Consider the following 17,310-nt stretch of genomic DNA (forward strand, 5'->3'; position numbering starts at 1 on the left):
AAGTCTGACATCAAATCGCTTCCCCATAAAATAAAATAAATTAAAAAATATCTAAGCCCACAAGCCCCTTTCTCCCTTGGCTGTAAGATCTGAAACAATTCCAGCACACAGTGTTCTGCCAGTCAGTTCAATCTGGGTCTTGCCCTGGAGGGGGAAGTTTTAGACTTCTTCCCCATGACAAGATTCCTTTGCCACAAGAATCAAGAAGATCAATCAGCTTTCCTGATTTCCCCAGGACTGCACAGCGCACTGGCCCAACAGACCTTGACTTTACAACCCAGGAATGTGCTGTAACAACACATTTACTGTCTTTCAGTCTGCACTAAGTTGGAAGGTTCAGCTGAAGCCCTTTCAGACACGCTGCAGTATCCTGGTCCCTCCTGGTCGTGCATTAGCAGTGATTTACTGGTTTATAGAGCAAGTTCATTGCTGGCTGCAATCTGTAACAACCTGAAAGCTGGAGTGCAGTGAGACTTGTGCCTATTAAGCTCACATATGCTTATATTTACATTAATGAAAGAGCCTCAGCTTTATTAGACATTTGATACATGATTTTGCAGTTCTATCATCCACTCCAAATATCTGTTTGCTTCTATCAGACACATCTGGATTTTTCATGTACAGGACCTTAAGCCATAAATACATCAATTAATTACAGCAGTCACACACTACAGCTACTTCTCACAAGAGAAATAAATGCCTCTGGTCTTATTTGCCAGAACAACCTTAGTTTACAGCAAGACTAAATTTAAACTGAGAATTACTACCAGGGATTTAGAAAATAGAATGGAACAATTTTGGCAAGAAGTGAGATGTAGGGCCCTGGAAGTAAAGTACCCAAACCTATTATTAAAGAAAAAATAATCTAAGGCTTTCCCATTAAATACAAAACCTGGAATGCACACCACTTAATATCTGCTCAGAAATTGGATTGTGGAAAGTGCCAGCCAGCTATAAAGTATTTTTTACATAACCCCTTAAACCATCATTTGCTACATCTGCTTTCCCACAAGAAAAATTTTTCTAATTTATAATCATATACTCCCTTTCCAATTTCCTCAGAAACCTATACCTACAATTTGTCAAAAGCAGATGTAGGGCAAGAGAAGACAGTAGGGAGTAAGAAAAGAACAAAATGCAAGTCTGACTTACTCATTTATGACATTAAACCTCTCCAAGAGCCAGTGCTGTAAGAAACTCACCCAGGACAGCACGGATAACTTTCCAGCATTCTTCCAAACAGTTTTGGGTCTTACCTGTGAGTCACATGTGAGTCCTATGCTGACATGTGAGTCTCCATTTGAGTCTTACATGTGCAAGATTCAAAACCAAGCTTTTGAATAACCAAGTCCACATGGATTTGTGCACTGCAAGAGTGGATGCTTTGAGCCATTTGGAAACGGGGAAGCAAACAAAAAAACCACGCCTATCACATTGGCAGCAGGGCAGGTCCTGGTCTGTGTGAGGAGTATTTAAGGGAACCAGGTAGGACACAGATCACCTTCAATACTCCCAGGGCATGAAGGGAACAGAAGAGTCTTACTGTGAAGCTCAAACAATTTTTCCAGAAATGAAGCCACAAAACCTGAGATGTCTCTAGTCCTCTTATTCTAATCCACAGATTAACTCCAGTGCTGGGATGGATTTATGGGTTGATTTTTTTTATTCAAAGAACAAATGTATTCGTGACAAGTAAGAGAGGAAGTTTCTTTTTGTTCTGTCTCAGTTTGTGATTACAGAAACCCTGTTGCCAGGGCAGAAGAGATCACACTCGAGACACTGTGTTTAGTAGAAAGGTCAATAAGATGCAAATCAAATTTCCCAAGTGCATAAACACGTCATGATAACTCCTGCCAGCAGGATAGTGACACCAGTACAGTCCAACTGCCTTTTGCCAGCAAACCTTAATAGAAGCTCCAATTCTCGCTCAGAGAGTGAGCAAGACTAAGGCTGGAGTTCACTACACTGTGAAAAGAAAGATGTACAAATTCAGGCTGAATGGGTTACAGGCTCCATCCAAAAAGAGAAACAATTGCTCTCCACTTGTGTTCCTCCAGCCACAGGCCACCCAAGTGAGAAGGTGCCTGTGACAACAGCACATGGGCCTTACCCACGGGAGGGAGGGGGAGGAGGAACACCAGCCAGTATTCAGGGGACTCATGTTAGGAAGCTGCAACTGCTGCACTCTTCCTGGAAGCCACCCCCAAACTCCAACCTAAAGTTACTTCCAAGAGAAGCAGAACCCTGCAGCTGAAGTAGAGGAGAGAGATCTCCCACCTGACAGGGATGGTCAGAATGCTCACAGGAGGGTTCTGCAGCTCCTCAGACATTGGTGCACTTCCTACACATCCCTGGAAGTGTCCAAGGCCAGGTTGGGCAGGGCTTGGAGCATCCTGGGACAGTGGAAGGTGCCCCTGCACATGGCACGAGATGGTCTTTAAAAGTAAGTCCCTCCCAACCCAAACTGTTTGATTATTCTCTGACAAGGTCTGTTTTTCACCAATTCTAACAGAGCCAGGAAAAGGAGCAGGACTGTGTTCTGACTTCTCATCTAATTGAACTTCGCTTCATTAACACCATCTTTTACACACTGTCACAAGCAGAGAAGCAGAATAAAGCAGTTTTTGAAGTTCTGCACAGCTCTGTGTATTTTCTCTCTCAGAAGTGCTCTGAACCCAAATTTGGCCCAGAGCTGGCAACATGCCTGCCCTGCTCACACTAAAACCCTGCCACTGCAGGGGTGGTTTGTTCCACATGGCACATGAAGATCAGAGCGGCAGCAGGCTGAACCCTGCAGTGAACACACAAAAACCTCCCCCTCTCTGACGCTTCACGGCCTGTTTCCCCTTGCTGTGACCCACGGCGCTCTCAGCTACAGCTCCTGGCAACAGCCAGCCTTGTAAATGGATTCCTGTGCTGACTGATCAGCCTCAGCTCCCCACGGCTCAGCACCACACATGGAAAATGCCTGGGAACGCATTTGTCCAAAAGCCTGATGCCACCAATAAAAATCCCTAAGGAACCTCTCAAAAAGAAAAAAAAAAATATTCAGATCCCAGTTTCCACCTCCTTTGCTGCTTCCCAGGAAGCCAGCACCCCACAGTTCCATCCCACATGGTTTTCAGGCCAAGAGAGATGACACTCGTGGTGATGTTCATTTATCTCAGTAGTAATTAATTATTCACAGAGGCACTAGAGAGGTCTGGCTGCAGTTCCTGTTCCTCCATCCTGGGTTTTCCTGCCCAAAGCCAAGGGATGCCCTGCCTGGTCTTGGCTGCCTCTACAGCACAAAGGGCCAAGTCTTGCAGGTGCAAATGTTTCCTGTTTAGGAACATCAAACCCAGCCATCACAAAGAGCCAACCACGCTTATCACCAGCAAAGCAATGTCCTGGTAGGGGAACTGAGTGATTTCAGAGCACAGGTCAAGTGAGAGGAATCCTACGACCCACCCCACACTTGTATTTCCACGTTTGCTGGGGCAGGGGCATGGCAGCAGCAGCAGCAAGGTGAAATCTGAAAGTCTGCCAACATGAGCCAGCAATTTTATTGCCAAGATATAGGAAAAGCTGGAGTAAGGCACTGCAAGAACATCAGGCTATTGGGGACCACCAATTTACATCCACACCATCTCCTCAGGATGTGGCACTGTCCCACAACATGAACATCCATAACTGCAGCATTTCGAAAGGGCTTGGTCACGGCTATGAGTTGGGGCCCTTCTCTGAGGACAGGACAGCAAAGGGAAAAGCTAAAAACAAGATATGTCCGTTCACATTTTAAAATTTAACTAACTCTTTCCTGCCTCCCCTTCTCTCTCTCTGCATCTCCCAAAATGCCTCAAGGGACAGGGCAGCAAAAAGCAGCTCTGTTTCCATGCAGTCCCAGATGCTGCCCAGCTCCATTGGATTCATTTTTCCACGGAGATGAGGATGAACATAGAGGATTTCAGGGAAGTTCAAAGTGAACAGCTTTGCATGGCTCACCTCGGGGTTTGTTATCAGGTGAAGTCAGAGAGCAGCTGATAAGAGCATGTTTTCTTCCTGCTTTCCCTCCTTTTCACCCCACTAAACAACTGGAAGCCTAAAGTTTGGAATTGCTACTTAAATCCACCACACAAGAGCAAAGTCTGACTGAGCTGTCGGAGAGGACACTGCCACTGCTGAGGGCTGGCTGTGTTCTGTGACCAGCCCATGTGCCCCAGACACACCTTACACTGAGCAGCTTCAGCCCACCAGGACCCTGCTCAGAGCTCAGGAAAAGCAGCTTCACTTCCAGCATCGTTTCCAGGTGTTAAAAATAGCTGCCCAAGGGCAGTTCCTCCACTTGGCACACACAATCCCACCGACTCCGGAGTCTCAGACAAACTACTCAGAGCTACTCATGAGTATTTCACCACCACAGCTGCCTACCCTGACCATGTGTTTTGTCTCCATTTCCAGTTTCAGAGATTCACTTGTAAAAGTTCTAATAAAGTTGGAAGAATTTAAACACAAGCAACACAGCTATTTAAAAGCATCTCCCCTAAGATAAGCAGAGCTAAACAAAAGCTGACTTTATTTGCTCACTTGAAGGTGATTTTATGAACATCAACATTTCAGACCTCAGACAAATGATACCTACATTTGTATTCTTAAATAATCTCTCTTCAGTGATAAGACAAACACTCTTCTTTACATGAACAGTTGTATCACAAATGGCAAACCCTAAAGCAAAGCCTGTCACTTGAACCCTACCCTGCCCTATGACAGATTAACACCTAGAAAAATTATTTAAATCAAATTCAGCCAGATTAGATACAGCAATACTACAGCAGCTGCCTGGAGCTGCTCTTCTACCCATCCAACACTCAAATTGCACCAATATCAGATGATGATGTCGTTAAAAACCACTATTTTTAAAAAGAAAAATACAACCAAAGTGTTTTCAATCTGGCCTAACTGGCTGGGTAAATACCCCAAACATGCCATGCCATCTGCTGAAGGGATGATTAAACCACAGAGAAGGCAGCTCTGACTGGAGAGATAAAACCACATGAAGCCAAACCTCAAAGGGACAGATCTTCACCAGTCCTTAGAGAACTTTTTGTCTCCAGGCAGGATTTGGGGGGATTTCAGGCACTCACATATTTGCACAGGCCAACTGCTCTCTAAGTATCATCAAGAAAAGCTGCAGAATGCTCTATATTAATTTTTGTATTTAAAACTGAAGCAAAAGTTTAATATATGGGATTTTAAGCCCTTTCTTTAGTGACATCTCATCTTCCACTTAATAGTGAAAGGTCTATTTTTCAAAGCTTAAAGAAAAGAAAGGCTAGAAAACTAAGAAACACTAAATATAAACCTATTCCCATTAGTGCTGCAAACGTGCTGAGAACTTGATTATGGAGACACGTCCAGAACATGAGCTCAATGGATTTGGCCCTTCCTGAGTGCTGTGTGAAAGGTGAAACATGTTACTGTACAACCCATTACCATCAGCAACATAATATTTAGAAAGTCTTCCAGTGACCTCTCTTCAGGAAATCTGACAAGGAACAAAAACCTCAAAATTGGAGCTTTCCAGTCGGGGTGGTGGATTTTTGTTAGTGAGCCCTTGTAAAGCAAATGGCTGGAAGAACATCAGTCCCTTCCACGTGGCACAAACAATTATGAGCAACCTCATGTTCACCTGAGGATCTTGTCCCTGCCCCAGAACAGGAAGGTTCCTGGGTTGCAAAGGCACCCAGAACTTCCAGTTGTAAAGCTGAGCTTTGTACCTAAACTTTTCCTCCTGCTTAATTAACTTGTAAATCCCTGTAATGCAGCATCTGAGCACACAGGCACTGCTTTAATCCAACAGACAAAAAACGTTCTCCTGCTCACACACGCTGTCATTGCTAATTAATTTTTTTAAGCCCACATAATTTGAGCTGAGCACGTGCTTTCCATTAAGGCCTATTCACAAGTTCTAGCTGTTCACTTCTGAGGAAAACAATGACATCACTTCTTCCCCCCCCAAAGCAGTTTTGATACAGAGATCAGGCACACAAACTCTCCCTGTGAAGTTTTCCAGGAGTGAAGGGTTGGGCCAGAACCTGCTGATAGAACGGGGTTTTTAATGGAGTGTGTTCATTTTCCATGGAAGTGCACAAGAAATGTGAAAAACACATGAATAAAGCAATCAGGTTGAGCTGCACATGTTTGCTGCTTTCTACTTAACAAAAAGACTTTATGTTTGGTGGTACAAGAGTCCTCTGCTAATGGGCTGTGCCAGAACAAAACCAGAACTTCCTGACACCCCCCAGGTTGTTTCCCACTAAAAGCAGAGGAACAGACACTCAGAAAGTAGCCCTCAGTTTAAATATGCTTTACAGAATCAAGGAACAGCACATTTACACTTTAAGAGAGCTTATAAAATAAGGACTTCTGAAAAAGCAACCTCGAGTTAACTTTTCCTACCCCTTTCTTCAGACAGGCAACACTGACACCTACTGTCAGCACTATGGAATGGATTCAAATTGGATTAAAAAAAAGTCAACTGCGTTTTTCCAAGGACTTTTGAAAAGCATGTTAAACATTTCTCTTTCATTTCCTTTATAGCACATCTAGTGCTGTTCCTGCAGAACCTACCTTGTAAAATGCCTTTCACATACAGATTCCTCAACCTACTGATAGTGGTGGACCTCCACTATATTTTTCCACAACTAACATTCTTAAATGATTATAATTAAAGCAGATCTGAAAAAAAGACATCTTATGTTTTCATTAACATTTTATGTGTTTTTTTTACAACCAGAGACATCTAAGTAACCACCCAAAAATAAAAAACCACTGTAAGCTTTCTTATGCCACACATGTGCTGGAGTAACTGGGTCTGTTCTCATTTATTTAAATAAATTGTAATGCTGTTGAGGAGAACAGAGCAGGGGCTCTCCACAGAAGCTTTCCAACAGAGAAGTCCCATGATTTGGACATTCACAAGGCTCCACAGCCAGCCCTTGCTCGGAGCTCTCAATCATCCACGTGGCAGAAGCCCAGCGACCCCCACGGAATGTTTGGACACCGAGGCCCATCTCCTGGACACCAGCAGGAATCTGGCCTGACCTCAGCACCTCCCCTTTGCACATTCCACACCAGAACATGGGGGTTGTTTTATATTCAGAAAGGCTCCTTCCATACACAAATTAAAGAAGTTACAACAGCCACACAGAGTGTTACCAAAAGCCTTACCTAAGCAAAGAGAAGACATCATAAGAGTTACGGACACAGTTCTGATCCACCTGGAGAAGGCTGTTCTTCAGGGTACCTGAGTGATCCTTAAGGCAAAGAAAGAACAGTCATTAAAGAATCAAAAAATTTTCCACCTTGACTAAAAGCATGCAAGGCTTTTGGTTGAATAAATGATCTGGCATTTAATGTATTTTAAATGTTTTCACCATTTTATGTCTGATATGTAGGAACAACTCAAGGTGGTAATAACACCACCTGCCTATGAAGGTGTAAAAGACACAGGGTGTTCTTTCCTGCACTTTATAATCCCTAACTGTCCCAATTTACTGCACAGGAGCACTGAAGGATGCAGTTTACAGAGCTGCCATCCTTCAGCTCCACTGAAAGCCCAGTCAGGAACGTGCCAGAGCAACACCTCTGAAAGATCAAAGCGATCTCAGTCTTGGGTGATGTGAACAAATTTCTGGAAATTACAAAATAAATGTCACTCTTAAGAGCCCAAAGCATCCATTCTGCACAGCAGGGATCAGAACAGCAACAGCCAGGCAGGAATTCCTCACGCTGCAAAGGGCAGATGTGGAGCTTTTCCATTATCAGGCACGGTCACACACATTCCTAGAAAATTCCACGAACCCAGGACTGTTCCTTCATGTGATAAAGTGAATTCTAAGCAGGTCAAACCACCTGGCAGCACTGTCAGAAAGTTTGTGGATTTCAGGAAAACAGGCCTTTATTTGAGTGCCTGAAGCAGCCCCAGCTGTCCCTGGGATCAGCTAGCCTTCCCACAGGGATGGAGGTGGACTCAAGTCCCACAGTCCCTGTCTGCAGATTCCTTCCTGCCTCAACAAGCAGTTTCCATACAGAAGGTGTTGAAATGCAGTTACCTGTTAACATCTCCTCACAACTGTGTTAACCACAGGCCACACAGCAGACGTAATAATTAAGTGCCAGGATCTAGCTGATTAAAAAAATAATAGGCATAGGCTGTGTATCAAGGAGGCATTTTCCCTCCAGCCAGGGACTCCTTATACAAACTATCCATACCACAGTACTGTGTCCAGCAATTTGGGATTAAAAAAAAAAAACAAAACAAACATGCCAGATGCACTACTTACAACAGGTAAATTTAAACTTTTTCATCATCAGCGAGGTTATAATCACTGACAATATTGGCTGGACAGGCACAAACACTACAGTGAGTCCTCTGGGAAAAAAACCTTTGGGTGAAACAGCTGATACAGAGCAAATAAACAGCTTCCCATTAAGGAGCTACAAACTCCTGGGTTCAGCCCAATAACCGAAGTTTAATGTGGTTTTATATTTGCCACTTAAATGAGTCTTAACAGCTACATCATTTGCAATATGTCCCCTGTTTGCATGAAATGTCTGCCTCAAAGAACACAGTCAAAGCTTATTTTCAGTAACCAGAGATTTTTTTTGGACTTAAAATGCTACACTAAGCCTTTTCAAGACATCTCAGACAGCCCCGCAAGCGAGGCAAGATAATACTTCTAATCTGTCACGTCAAAGAAGTATTTTTTCTCAAAACCAAGCATTTTAATGTTCTGAGCATCCAAGTGTGAAAAATCAAGCTCACAAGTTGAATTTCAGCTTGTCACCAGCACCAACAAGCCAGAACAAATACAAGACACCCTCACCTTCTGTTCAAATGAAGCTCCGTAATAACCATCATTGAGACCAAAAATAATCTCGTTTGGGTTTCTTGCATGAATCTGTAAGAAGGAAAGGAAACAAATCAGTTCACAGCCAGCTTACTACAGCTTTCCACAGCAAACAAACACAAACTGCTCTAAACAAACACAAACTGCTCTGATGCTCCAAAGCAGCTTTTCATCACCTGTAATTCTACAAGCACACAAAACCTCAGGAAAAGATGAATTCAGCCATGGTAAGCTCTGAGGTAAAACTGACATGAATATCTGCAATCAGACTTTAAAACACACCCTTCAAACACATTCATTTTTTTTCTTAGCATTCTGTATATGAATTCATCCAGATGCTTTGATTCCTTAGGTAAAAAGTTGAGAGAAAACTGTTTTCCCATTACCTGCTGGCCCAAGTACTTTAAGCCATCGAGATTGACCTTCCATTCAATCAAAAGCTGGAAATGCTCCTTCTTGCCACCCCAGATCCTCACGACAAAACAAGACACAGAGGTATCCAGACGATCAGGCATCAACCCAAAGTCCAGACTCCTCCAGGTTGGATTCTGAGTATTCAAAGATGGATAAACACATTTAAACAAGCTGAAAGCAGTTCAAACATCGATAATTCAGAAAGTAGCAAAGTCCACATCAAAGATTTTTAAAAAATGTTAAGAATGAGGAACAGCAGCCATTTCAAGGTTCATGCAGAGCTGAAGCCAACAAGCTCTGCTGTTTCCTTCTCTAGAAAGAATGCCTGGGTTAAAAGCTTCATCAGAAACAGAGAGCGGGCTCTGCTTCCTTCCAGTACAAGACACTGAAGAATTTACTTCAGAATTCAGTTCAGCCAAATCAGGACATTTCAAAGTGGAAGTTGCATTCCTTTCCCAGTTACAAGTCAGCTTCTGAAAACCAGGGTATAGCTTATATTGCAAAAGTTAAATGCTGATCTATCCCCCAATAATTAAGTTTACAGCACTATTCAGTTCTGGTCCCTTCACTGATCTGAACTGGAAAATTTAGAAAATCTAAGATGTTTACACAGTTCAGCTTCTTACTCTTCTATTAACTCTTCAATGAATACACGTTTATATATCCAGGTATATGTTTCTTACTGTTTTCCTACACAACACACAAAGAAATCAGCATTTCTACTACTCAGTAACTCCCTATTCTAACCTCATGAATAGCACCTGAAAAGGAGGAGAACAACATGATGCTCCTAGAACTGAAGAGTGGAAAGACACGTGAAAGAGTTATGATATTCAGCAGAGAAATCAATATGCTGGCACTATAGATATAATTTTAAAAAGAAAAATAGATTAAGTTATTAAATAACTTACCAGAGAATTCTTGATCACTTCACTCTTATAAAATTCTAAAGAAAAAGGAGTAAAAAAAATACCTTTAGATTAGCTTAAACACTGATACAAATCTTAGTACTTGAAATAGAAAAAGCTAAAAAAAGTAACACTCACGAAAGACAAATGCTAGGGGGTCCAGTTATTAGTAACAGATTCAGGAGAAAGACTTTGAAATGCAGTTGTGCTTTTGACTAAATGAAGTGTGAAGGAGTAATTTATTACAAGTCATTATTTAAATTTAGCATTTCATCTTCATACCCATGATAATTCTCAAGATCTGCTTTGCTTTCTGGGGAAGGAACATAGCCCAGTACTTAACAATATTTGGATGACATTTGCAAAGTGACTGGTTTGTCACACAGCATCCTCCTGGGGCAGCTCAGCTCAGATAAAATAACTGCAGAGCTTTCCCTGAAGAGAGAGTTCCAGAAGCTTGGAGAGGGAACAGCCAAGTTATCTGACACAGGTGCCAACAACCCTGGATTTAAATGGGAATAAGCAACTGCTGACACATGGACCTTGGCTTTCCCAGCCAAAGTGAGAGCTTAAAGTCTTTAGGCAGACAGCTCTAGAGGCTGGAATACAGATTTTGTACAACATTCCAGCCCACTGGAGGCCAAGGATAAAGATTTCATGGAGTGCAGAACAGCCCCTACAAACATTCATTAGTCACAGGTTCAACCAACCACCACAAGTCCAGGGAGGAAGCTCAAGTTCTGTGTTCTTATCCCTCTAAAACAGCAACTTTGGGAAAAAAGCAAGGTTCAACTATGCCAGCTGAAGATAAAAACTAGGAGAAAACCAGAATCCACCTCCAACTACTACTGATCACATGAAAAGGAGCACAGAAATGCGTTTCTACCAACATCTCTGCACAAAGAAGAACTACACATTGCAGTGGGAAGCAAAGCATGAAGAGACACGAGATGTGACACTCACACACAGCTACCCAAAGCACAAGAGATGCCAGGATGCCCCATGTCACTGTCTGACTATGCTGTTCCTGGAAAACTTGGATAATATCAAGGGCTGGTGTATGCTCTGTAAAACAACTGCCGTGCACAAGTGGAACACCCACAAGAGGCAACCACGGCTCCCAAAGCTTTAACTTCTCTGTGCCCTTGGAAGCTCCCAATTTCTTAAATTATCAGTGGGGGGGAGAGCAATGACAAAAACCAGGCTGGTTCCAGAGGCTCTGCCAAACCTGTCATTTGTTCTGCTTGCTGGGCTGCTCACACTGAGAGCTTCTGTGAAGTTGAGGGAACTGAAGAGCTCTTCCTGAGTGTTACGAGGTGATGTAAATAACGGCAGCAGGTTGGCAAGGTGGGAAAAAAGCCAGAGAATTCCCCCCATAAGCTGATAGCAGAGAGGCTGAGGGAAGCCTGGGTTACCTTTGTATATCTTGGTGTTATCACAGAGGTGCAGGGTGAAGTAGGTGTCCAGCAGGCGGTAGCCGTTCCTGTTGATGATGTTGCGGGCAGCGATGTTCCGCAGGTGACGCAGCCGGCGCTGAAAACGAGGGGAAAAGAAAATCCCTAAATAGGCAAAGAACTTCTTAGATGGAAACTGAACCCCTTCACTGCTTTGTATCAAAGCATTTTAACGGCTCCCAAAGCACTGTTGTCACAAGAGAGCCCACCAAATGCTCCTGGTGAGTGTAAACAGCAAGGATTCAGCCAAGCAGTGAGCACCTACGAGCTGGGATTAAGCAACACTGATACTCAAGACAAGCTCTTCTCACTCGTGTCCTTTACATCATTTTTATTCCACATGTCTAAACCAACTATTCAAGCAGGGTCAAATCTGTGACACTTTCAGCACCAATGCACAGCAGCAGCATCACCCAGATGTTCCCCATCATCCTGCTGGAAACATTTCCCAGCCTCAGCTATTTTCAACAAGAATTATTGGACAAAGCGCTCCAACATAAACCACCCCCTCACCCAGAGCAGTATGGAACTGGCTGGACAAAGCTTCCTGATTTCACAGTAATCCTGGAACCTCACACTGAAGTGCATCACAAGGGTATACCGAGATTTCCAAGGAAAACTAAGGGACAGGGAACTCGGAGATGTCTGTCAGCTACCATTTGCTTGGATGAGAGTCCTTTTCTCTTGGACTAAATACACTAAAATATATCACTAAAGTCTTTAGTTTGAGTGATTTCATCCAACTCCAACATTAAGTTTCTTTGCTACAATATTGTATCTTGAATGAAAATAATCAGATTGAAGGGCCAAGCAGCTGTAATAGCTGTGGCTAAAGTCCTCAGCTTCAAAGCACACCACACCCTTAACCTTGGACAAACATTTTACATTATTAACTTCTTGTTAAATTTAACTATAGTTAACAAAGCAATCCTGTAGGACTGTCACTCTTCAACCATTGCCCAGCTGTGGTTCCTAATTTAACCACCTCCCATGAATGCAGCACTCAGCAAGCTGCTCCCTCAGATATAGAAAGTTGTTCCCAAATCCTTCAGAGTCACATTTTCCCAGCCAGTCTCTCACCCACCTGCCACAGGGATGCTGACTCTTCATCCTTTCTGCATCACCACAAACCACCTACAAGCCTCAAACAACTGGTTTAGTGCATCCTTGAACCTCTGAGTTCACCTTAGACCACACTCTTTCTTTCACAAAAGCTTATTCATTTGTAAATCTGAATCCACCTTAAAAGTGGGTTGACCAAAAGCAGATTTTAAATGCTTCTGAAACCAAAAGACAACGTTCCTGTTTGCAGCTTGTCCTAAAAGGCTTTTAACAAGAGCTGAAAGGCCATAATCTGTTTTGGAATCACAGTATGAACACTTTAGATCACTTAATACCATTAATTAGTTTTCCTTCCTGAAAATATGAGTGCTATTAAATTTCTGTTCACGTGACAGACTAAAAGTCACTGGTGGATTCATTCCTGCAAAGATCTGTTTATGAGTTATACTAAAAACAGAGCCTGAGATACCCAGGCACCTCTAGTATACAGACAAATTACAAAATTAAAAAAAAAAAAAACAACCAAAAACAACAAACAACCAACAAAAAACCTTCTAAGCTGCTTAACTGTGGGACTACATGGTCTTATTTTCTTAGAGACTGGTATCAAGAATGTCAACAGAAAGATTAGGCCTCGCTTAAAAGAAGCCACATGGACCTTAAACATTACTTTTTTCATCTAAACTGGGCAGTTTCTCCAGCTGTTTTCATGAGCAACCGAAACACTCCTTAAGAAAAGGCTTTGAACATGCACAGCACTCCCTGTGAAAATGATTCCAGAATTGTATGTGCCATCTCTCCTTTAATTAACTTCAGGAGCGCACAAACCAATCAACTCCCCCATCATTATTGATAGGATTAGCTTTAAATCCTTCACAACCAAAGAGCCCACATTGCACCTAAAAAAGAAGGCAACTTTCTCCAGGTCTCTTTGGGGTTGCCCAGTAATTGTGAGCCTGCTTTAAGAGGTGTGTTACGCTGCTCAGCCCTCAGGCAAAGCCAAGCAAGTTCCTCATCACTCCCTGCATACAGTGAGGTTTGAACAAAGCTGTCCTAACCTACACCTGCAACTCTGCAGTCCTTATCTCCACGGTTTGTGGCTTCTTTGCACCCTTCCAAGTCTGGAGTTTATCCTAAAGCCTCACTTCCCCCAAACCAGATGGAACAGAACCACCAAATGTGGGGCTGTGAGATCATAACACAGCTCAGGACTCAACGTGCACCAGGTGATGCCTTTTTGAATCCCTAGATTAGCCAGCGCTCTCCTCCTCCTCCCTCTTGTCCCTTCAGTCTGCCTGGTGGGGAACAAAATTCCAATTACATGGACAATTTTATCATCCACATGCTTCAGTGTGAGCTCATGAGGACAGAGGGACTTGGATCCTGAAAATAAACCTTTCAGTTTGCCCACCACATTGTCACTGATATTATATTGCATTATCCAGACTTCCTCAGAACTCTCCAGAGGCAGCAGCTAATTAACCTCCTGACCACAGCTAATTAGCTTCAGCCAGGAGACCAGCAGCTATGAAGACAACTCAAATAGGCTCTAGAATTCCTCAACGGGCTTGCAGCTCTTCTGGGACAAGCCGTAAATAGAATTTTGAGGGAATTTGTAAACCTCTATCAAGCGTAACCTCCTATGTGTCTCCTATCTCATATCTTTTTTTGCTGGAGATGCTGGAACACACCAAACAAAAACCCCACTGTGTTGCAGAGCTCAGCTATCAGTGGCACAAGCCAAATGCTGCCAGCCCCCACTGCTGCCTCACCCTCTGCACTGAATAAAGTAGCTGCAAATAATCCAGAGTTCTTTCATTTCCCTCTTCAGGTGAACTGCTTCTCCTTCCAGACAAGTTGCAGCTCTTTTGCTCTTCCTATAAAAGCATCAAGAAATGTTCATCTCACAGAAGGTCCCCCCCACAGAGGAGATGCTCGGCAGCCAAACAGCCATTTCAAAAAGCCCAGCTTAAAAACCAAAGTACAAGTGCTAAGAAGCACTCCAAGTGCTTTGGCAGCCTCATGAGTCACAGAACTTCAACAAGGCCAGTGTGTTTGCAAGCTGATAGTGCAGGATCTGCTTTCATAGAGAAAACAAGCAAAGTGTGCAGATGAGTAGAGATGATTTTCACTGCTGTGTCCTCAAACAGTTGACAGTCTACCAGCAACACAGGGCTGAAGATCTCAGACACTACACCAGGCATCTAATTGAGATATCCTGCTCAAGAAAAGTTATTTTTCAGGAGAGCACTGATGCAGGTAAGCTCTGACAAGCAGAACTGTACCATTAAAAGGGGTATTTAACTTTTCAGCAGCTCTGAATTCAGCACATGAAGCCTGAACGGGCAGATCTGGATCAGTGCTTAGCAGAGCAGTAGAGCAGGTTCAACAGCTCCTTCTGGGGGGTTTGAAACACGAGTTACTCTGATTACACTTGTCCCAGTCCTTTGCAATTCCCAAGACAGTTAATGGAGCAGTGAAATTACACAGCAGGCCTTGTTATCATTTGCTTTAATTGCCAGTCTAAGTTGCATTTGAGTAAAAGCAACTGCTCTGTAGCAACTCTGCACTGACCCGCATGAAAGAAATTAGTGCTCCCTTCTACCCTGAAGGTAAGTTACTACAAACCAGGAGAAGAGATCCACCAGTTTTCCCTCAGAAGAAGTCCCAAGTAGCAGCTTGTATTTTAAAAACACTGCTGGAGGTAAAGATATCACAGGTTGCAAGCAGCCAGCTCTCCCAAAGATACACAGGAAGGCTGAGCAGGAAAGCTTTAGGAGAGATGTGAAGAGCAGGTTCCATCCCTCGGGCCTGCAGAGCCACGAAAGCAGCTTCCTGGGATTGCACAGTGCAGCCAGACCATCCCTGCTCAGCAATGCCCAGCTCCTCTCAAAAGCCAGGGGTCTTCTTTCTCACTCAAGAAAAGCACTCAGTTTTCATCACTTGGAAGAACTATTTGCAGTTGTGTAATGTATCCAGTGCTCCCATTCAAGGGCTTTCTGGGAACCCCTCCAGATTTACCACAGGCCATAAACAAGTCAGACTGCTACAACAGAAGAAAGGATTTTCATCATCAACCTTATTAATACTTTGCCTTTTCATCAGATGATCCCAGAACTCCACAGTCTACCAAGTCTTCAGAGGTTTAAAGGACTGAAACTGTCTGGTCCCTTCATGGTTTAGTTCCCTCACCACTAAGATGCCAACCTTTCACCACCTTCAGCATCCAAACACTTGTTCCCATCCCACACAGCGTGTTCTGTGCAGTCTCATGGTGAGGGGCAGAGAACTGAACCAAGGTGAAGCTGCCCAAAACCAGAAGTGAGTTCAACATCTGGGCAAGTTCCTCCAATTCAGCTCCCTGCAGCTACACAGATGTGCCCACCACGAGAGCAGGACAGAGCAGCCAAACACTGCATGTGACACTTCACATGTCTGATCCAGACACCACTCTCTGCTTCCAGGCCTGAGAAACTGAAGTGACAAAGCTCATCACTGTTTGTCTAAATATTCTGGTATCATTAAAAAAAACTACTGCAGAGGTGGGGGCAGGTAAGAAGAAGTAATAAATCAATAAGGGAGAGAAGTGCACCATTGTTAACATAATGTCTGGCCTGTTCGTGGAACCACAAGGAGAACAGGACTACCTCACGTATCCATGGAATTTCATAATTATTTGTTCAGGGTCACATAATGGGTAGCAAAAAAAAGAAAAAAAAGGCACAGAGAGTTCTGACTCCTCTTCCATCTCAGCCACTTTATTATTCTCTTACAAGAATCTGATGACCCTGGGAAAAAAATAATAATGTCAGTATATCCAGGCTGGATGAGAACCCAGGCAAGCAGCGTTTCTCTGTCAATGCTACTCACCAGCTCTGGCTCCAAGGATCACTTGTGGAGCTCAGGGCATTAACAGGGCAACAGCAAAGCCTGTTCTTATCACGTGTAGCCCGTCATGCCAGCAGCAGCTGAGATGATCTAATGGCTCACTGCTGGGAGAAGGGGAGGTCTGTCTTCTCTCTGTCCCACATGTGCCTCCTCCCACTCTCATGCTCTGCAATCTTCAGCAAAGCTGTCCAGGGATTCTTGCTCCCAGCAAGCACCTGGATACGTTCAGTGAACTTGCAAAGGTGTCAAAGCATCATCTGAACTTCAGCAAGGCACCCATTCCTCATGGTTTTCCACACAACCCATGGAAAGTGCAAAAGCATCACACAAGGTCAAGAGAACATTTCTATTTCCAAAAGGAGTGAGGGGGGGGGAAAGAACAAAAACTCAGAAACTCATTTTTGCCTGCAGTGTAAATGCAATGGTAAAACCAATGTAAGGAGGCTGGGAAAACTTCTGGTACAGCAAAGTTGAAATGTACATAAATTACTTAAAAAGCTCAAATTTGCCAAAAGCAAATCAGCACTCGGGGCTCTCCCAGAGGCCTGATGAGCTGAAAAGCAGGCACTGGTTCTCCAGATGATGTTTTAGTCAGGACTTTCAACACTGGCTACAATTCCAGCACCAATGCCTCAGCCTTCAGTGAGGCACCCTACCTACCAGAGAGGTTTTATACACACCCCAAGGCACAGT

At 43.5% G+C, this 17,310-nt stretch overlaps 2 protein-coding genes across 2 annotated transcripts in view; one reads left to right on the forward strand and one right to left on the reverse strand.

Annotated features, from left to right (window-relative positions):
• The window catches only part of WNT11 (Wnt family member 11), a 202,779-nt gene that overhangs the window by 147,347 nt on the left and 38,122 nt on the right, over positions 1 to 17,310 (forward strand). The gene's annotated exons all lie outside the window — the stretch shown is intronic.
• UVRAG (UV radiation resistance associated) overlaps positions 1 to 17,310 on the reverse strand; it is a 62,765-nt gene that overhangs the window by 39,030 nt on the left and 6,425 nt on the right. The window contains exons 2-6 of the mRNA XM_050331844.1: positions 11,629 to 11,746; positions 10,217 to 10,251; positions 9,278 to 9,439; positions 8,868 to 8,942; positions 7,210 to 7,295 (exon numbers count right to left, since the gene is read on the reverse strand). Coding sequence (XP_050187801.1) covers positions 7,210 to 7,295; positions 8,868 to 8,942; positions 9,278 to 9,439; positions 10,217 to 10,251; positions 11,629 to 11,746 — 476 coding nt within the window. The remainder of the gene's footprint in view (positions 1 to 7,209; positions 7,296 to 8,867; positions 8,943 to 9,277; positions 9,440 to 10,216; positions 10,252 to 11,628; positions 11,747 to 17,310) is intronic.

The sequence above is a fragment of the Myiozetetes cayanensis genome, unplaced genomic scaffold (assembly GCF_022539395.1).
Source record: "Myiozetetes cayanensis isolate MyiCay16 unplaced genomic scaffold, myiCay2020 scf5-8, whole genome shotgun sequence".
Taxonomy (NCBI): domain Eukaryota; kingdom Metazoa; phylum Chordata; class Aves; order Passeriformes; family Tyrannidae; genus Myiozetetes; species Myiozetetes cayanensis.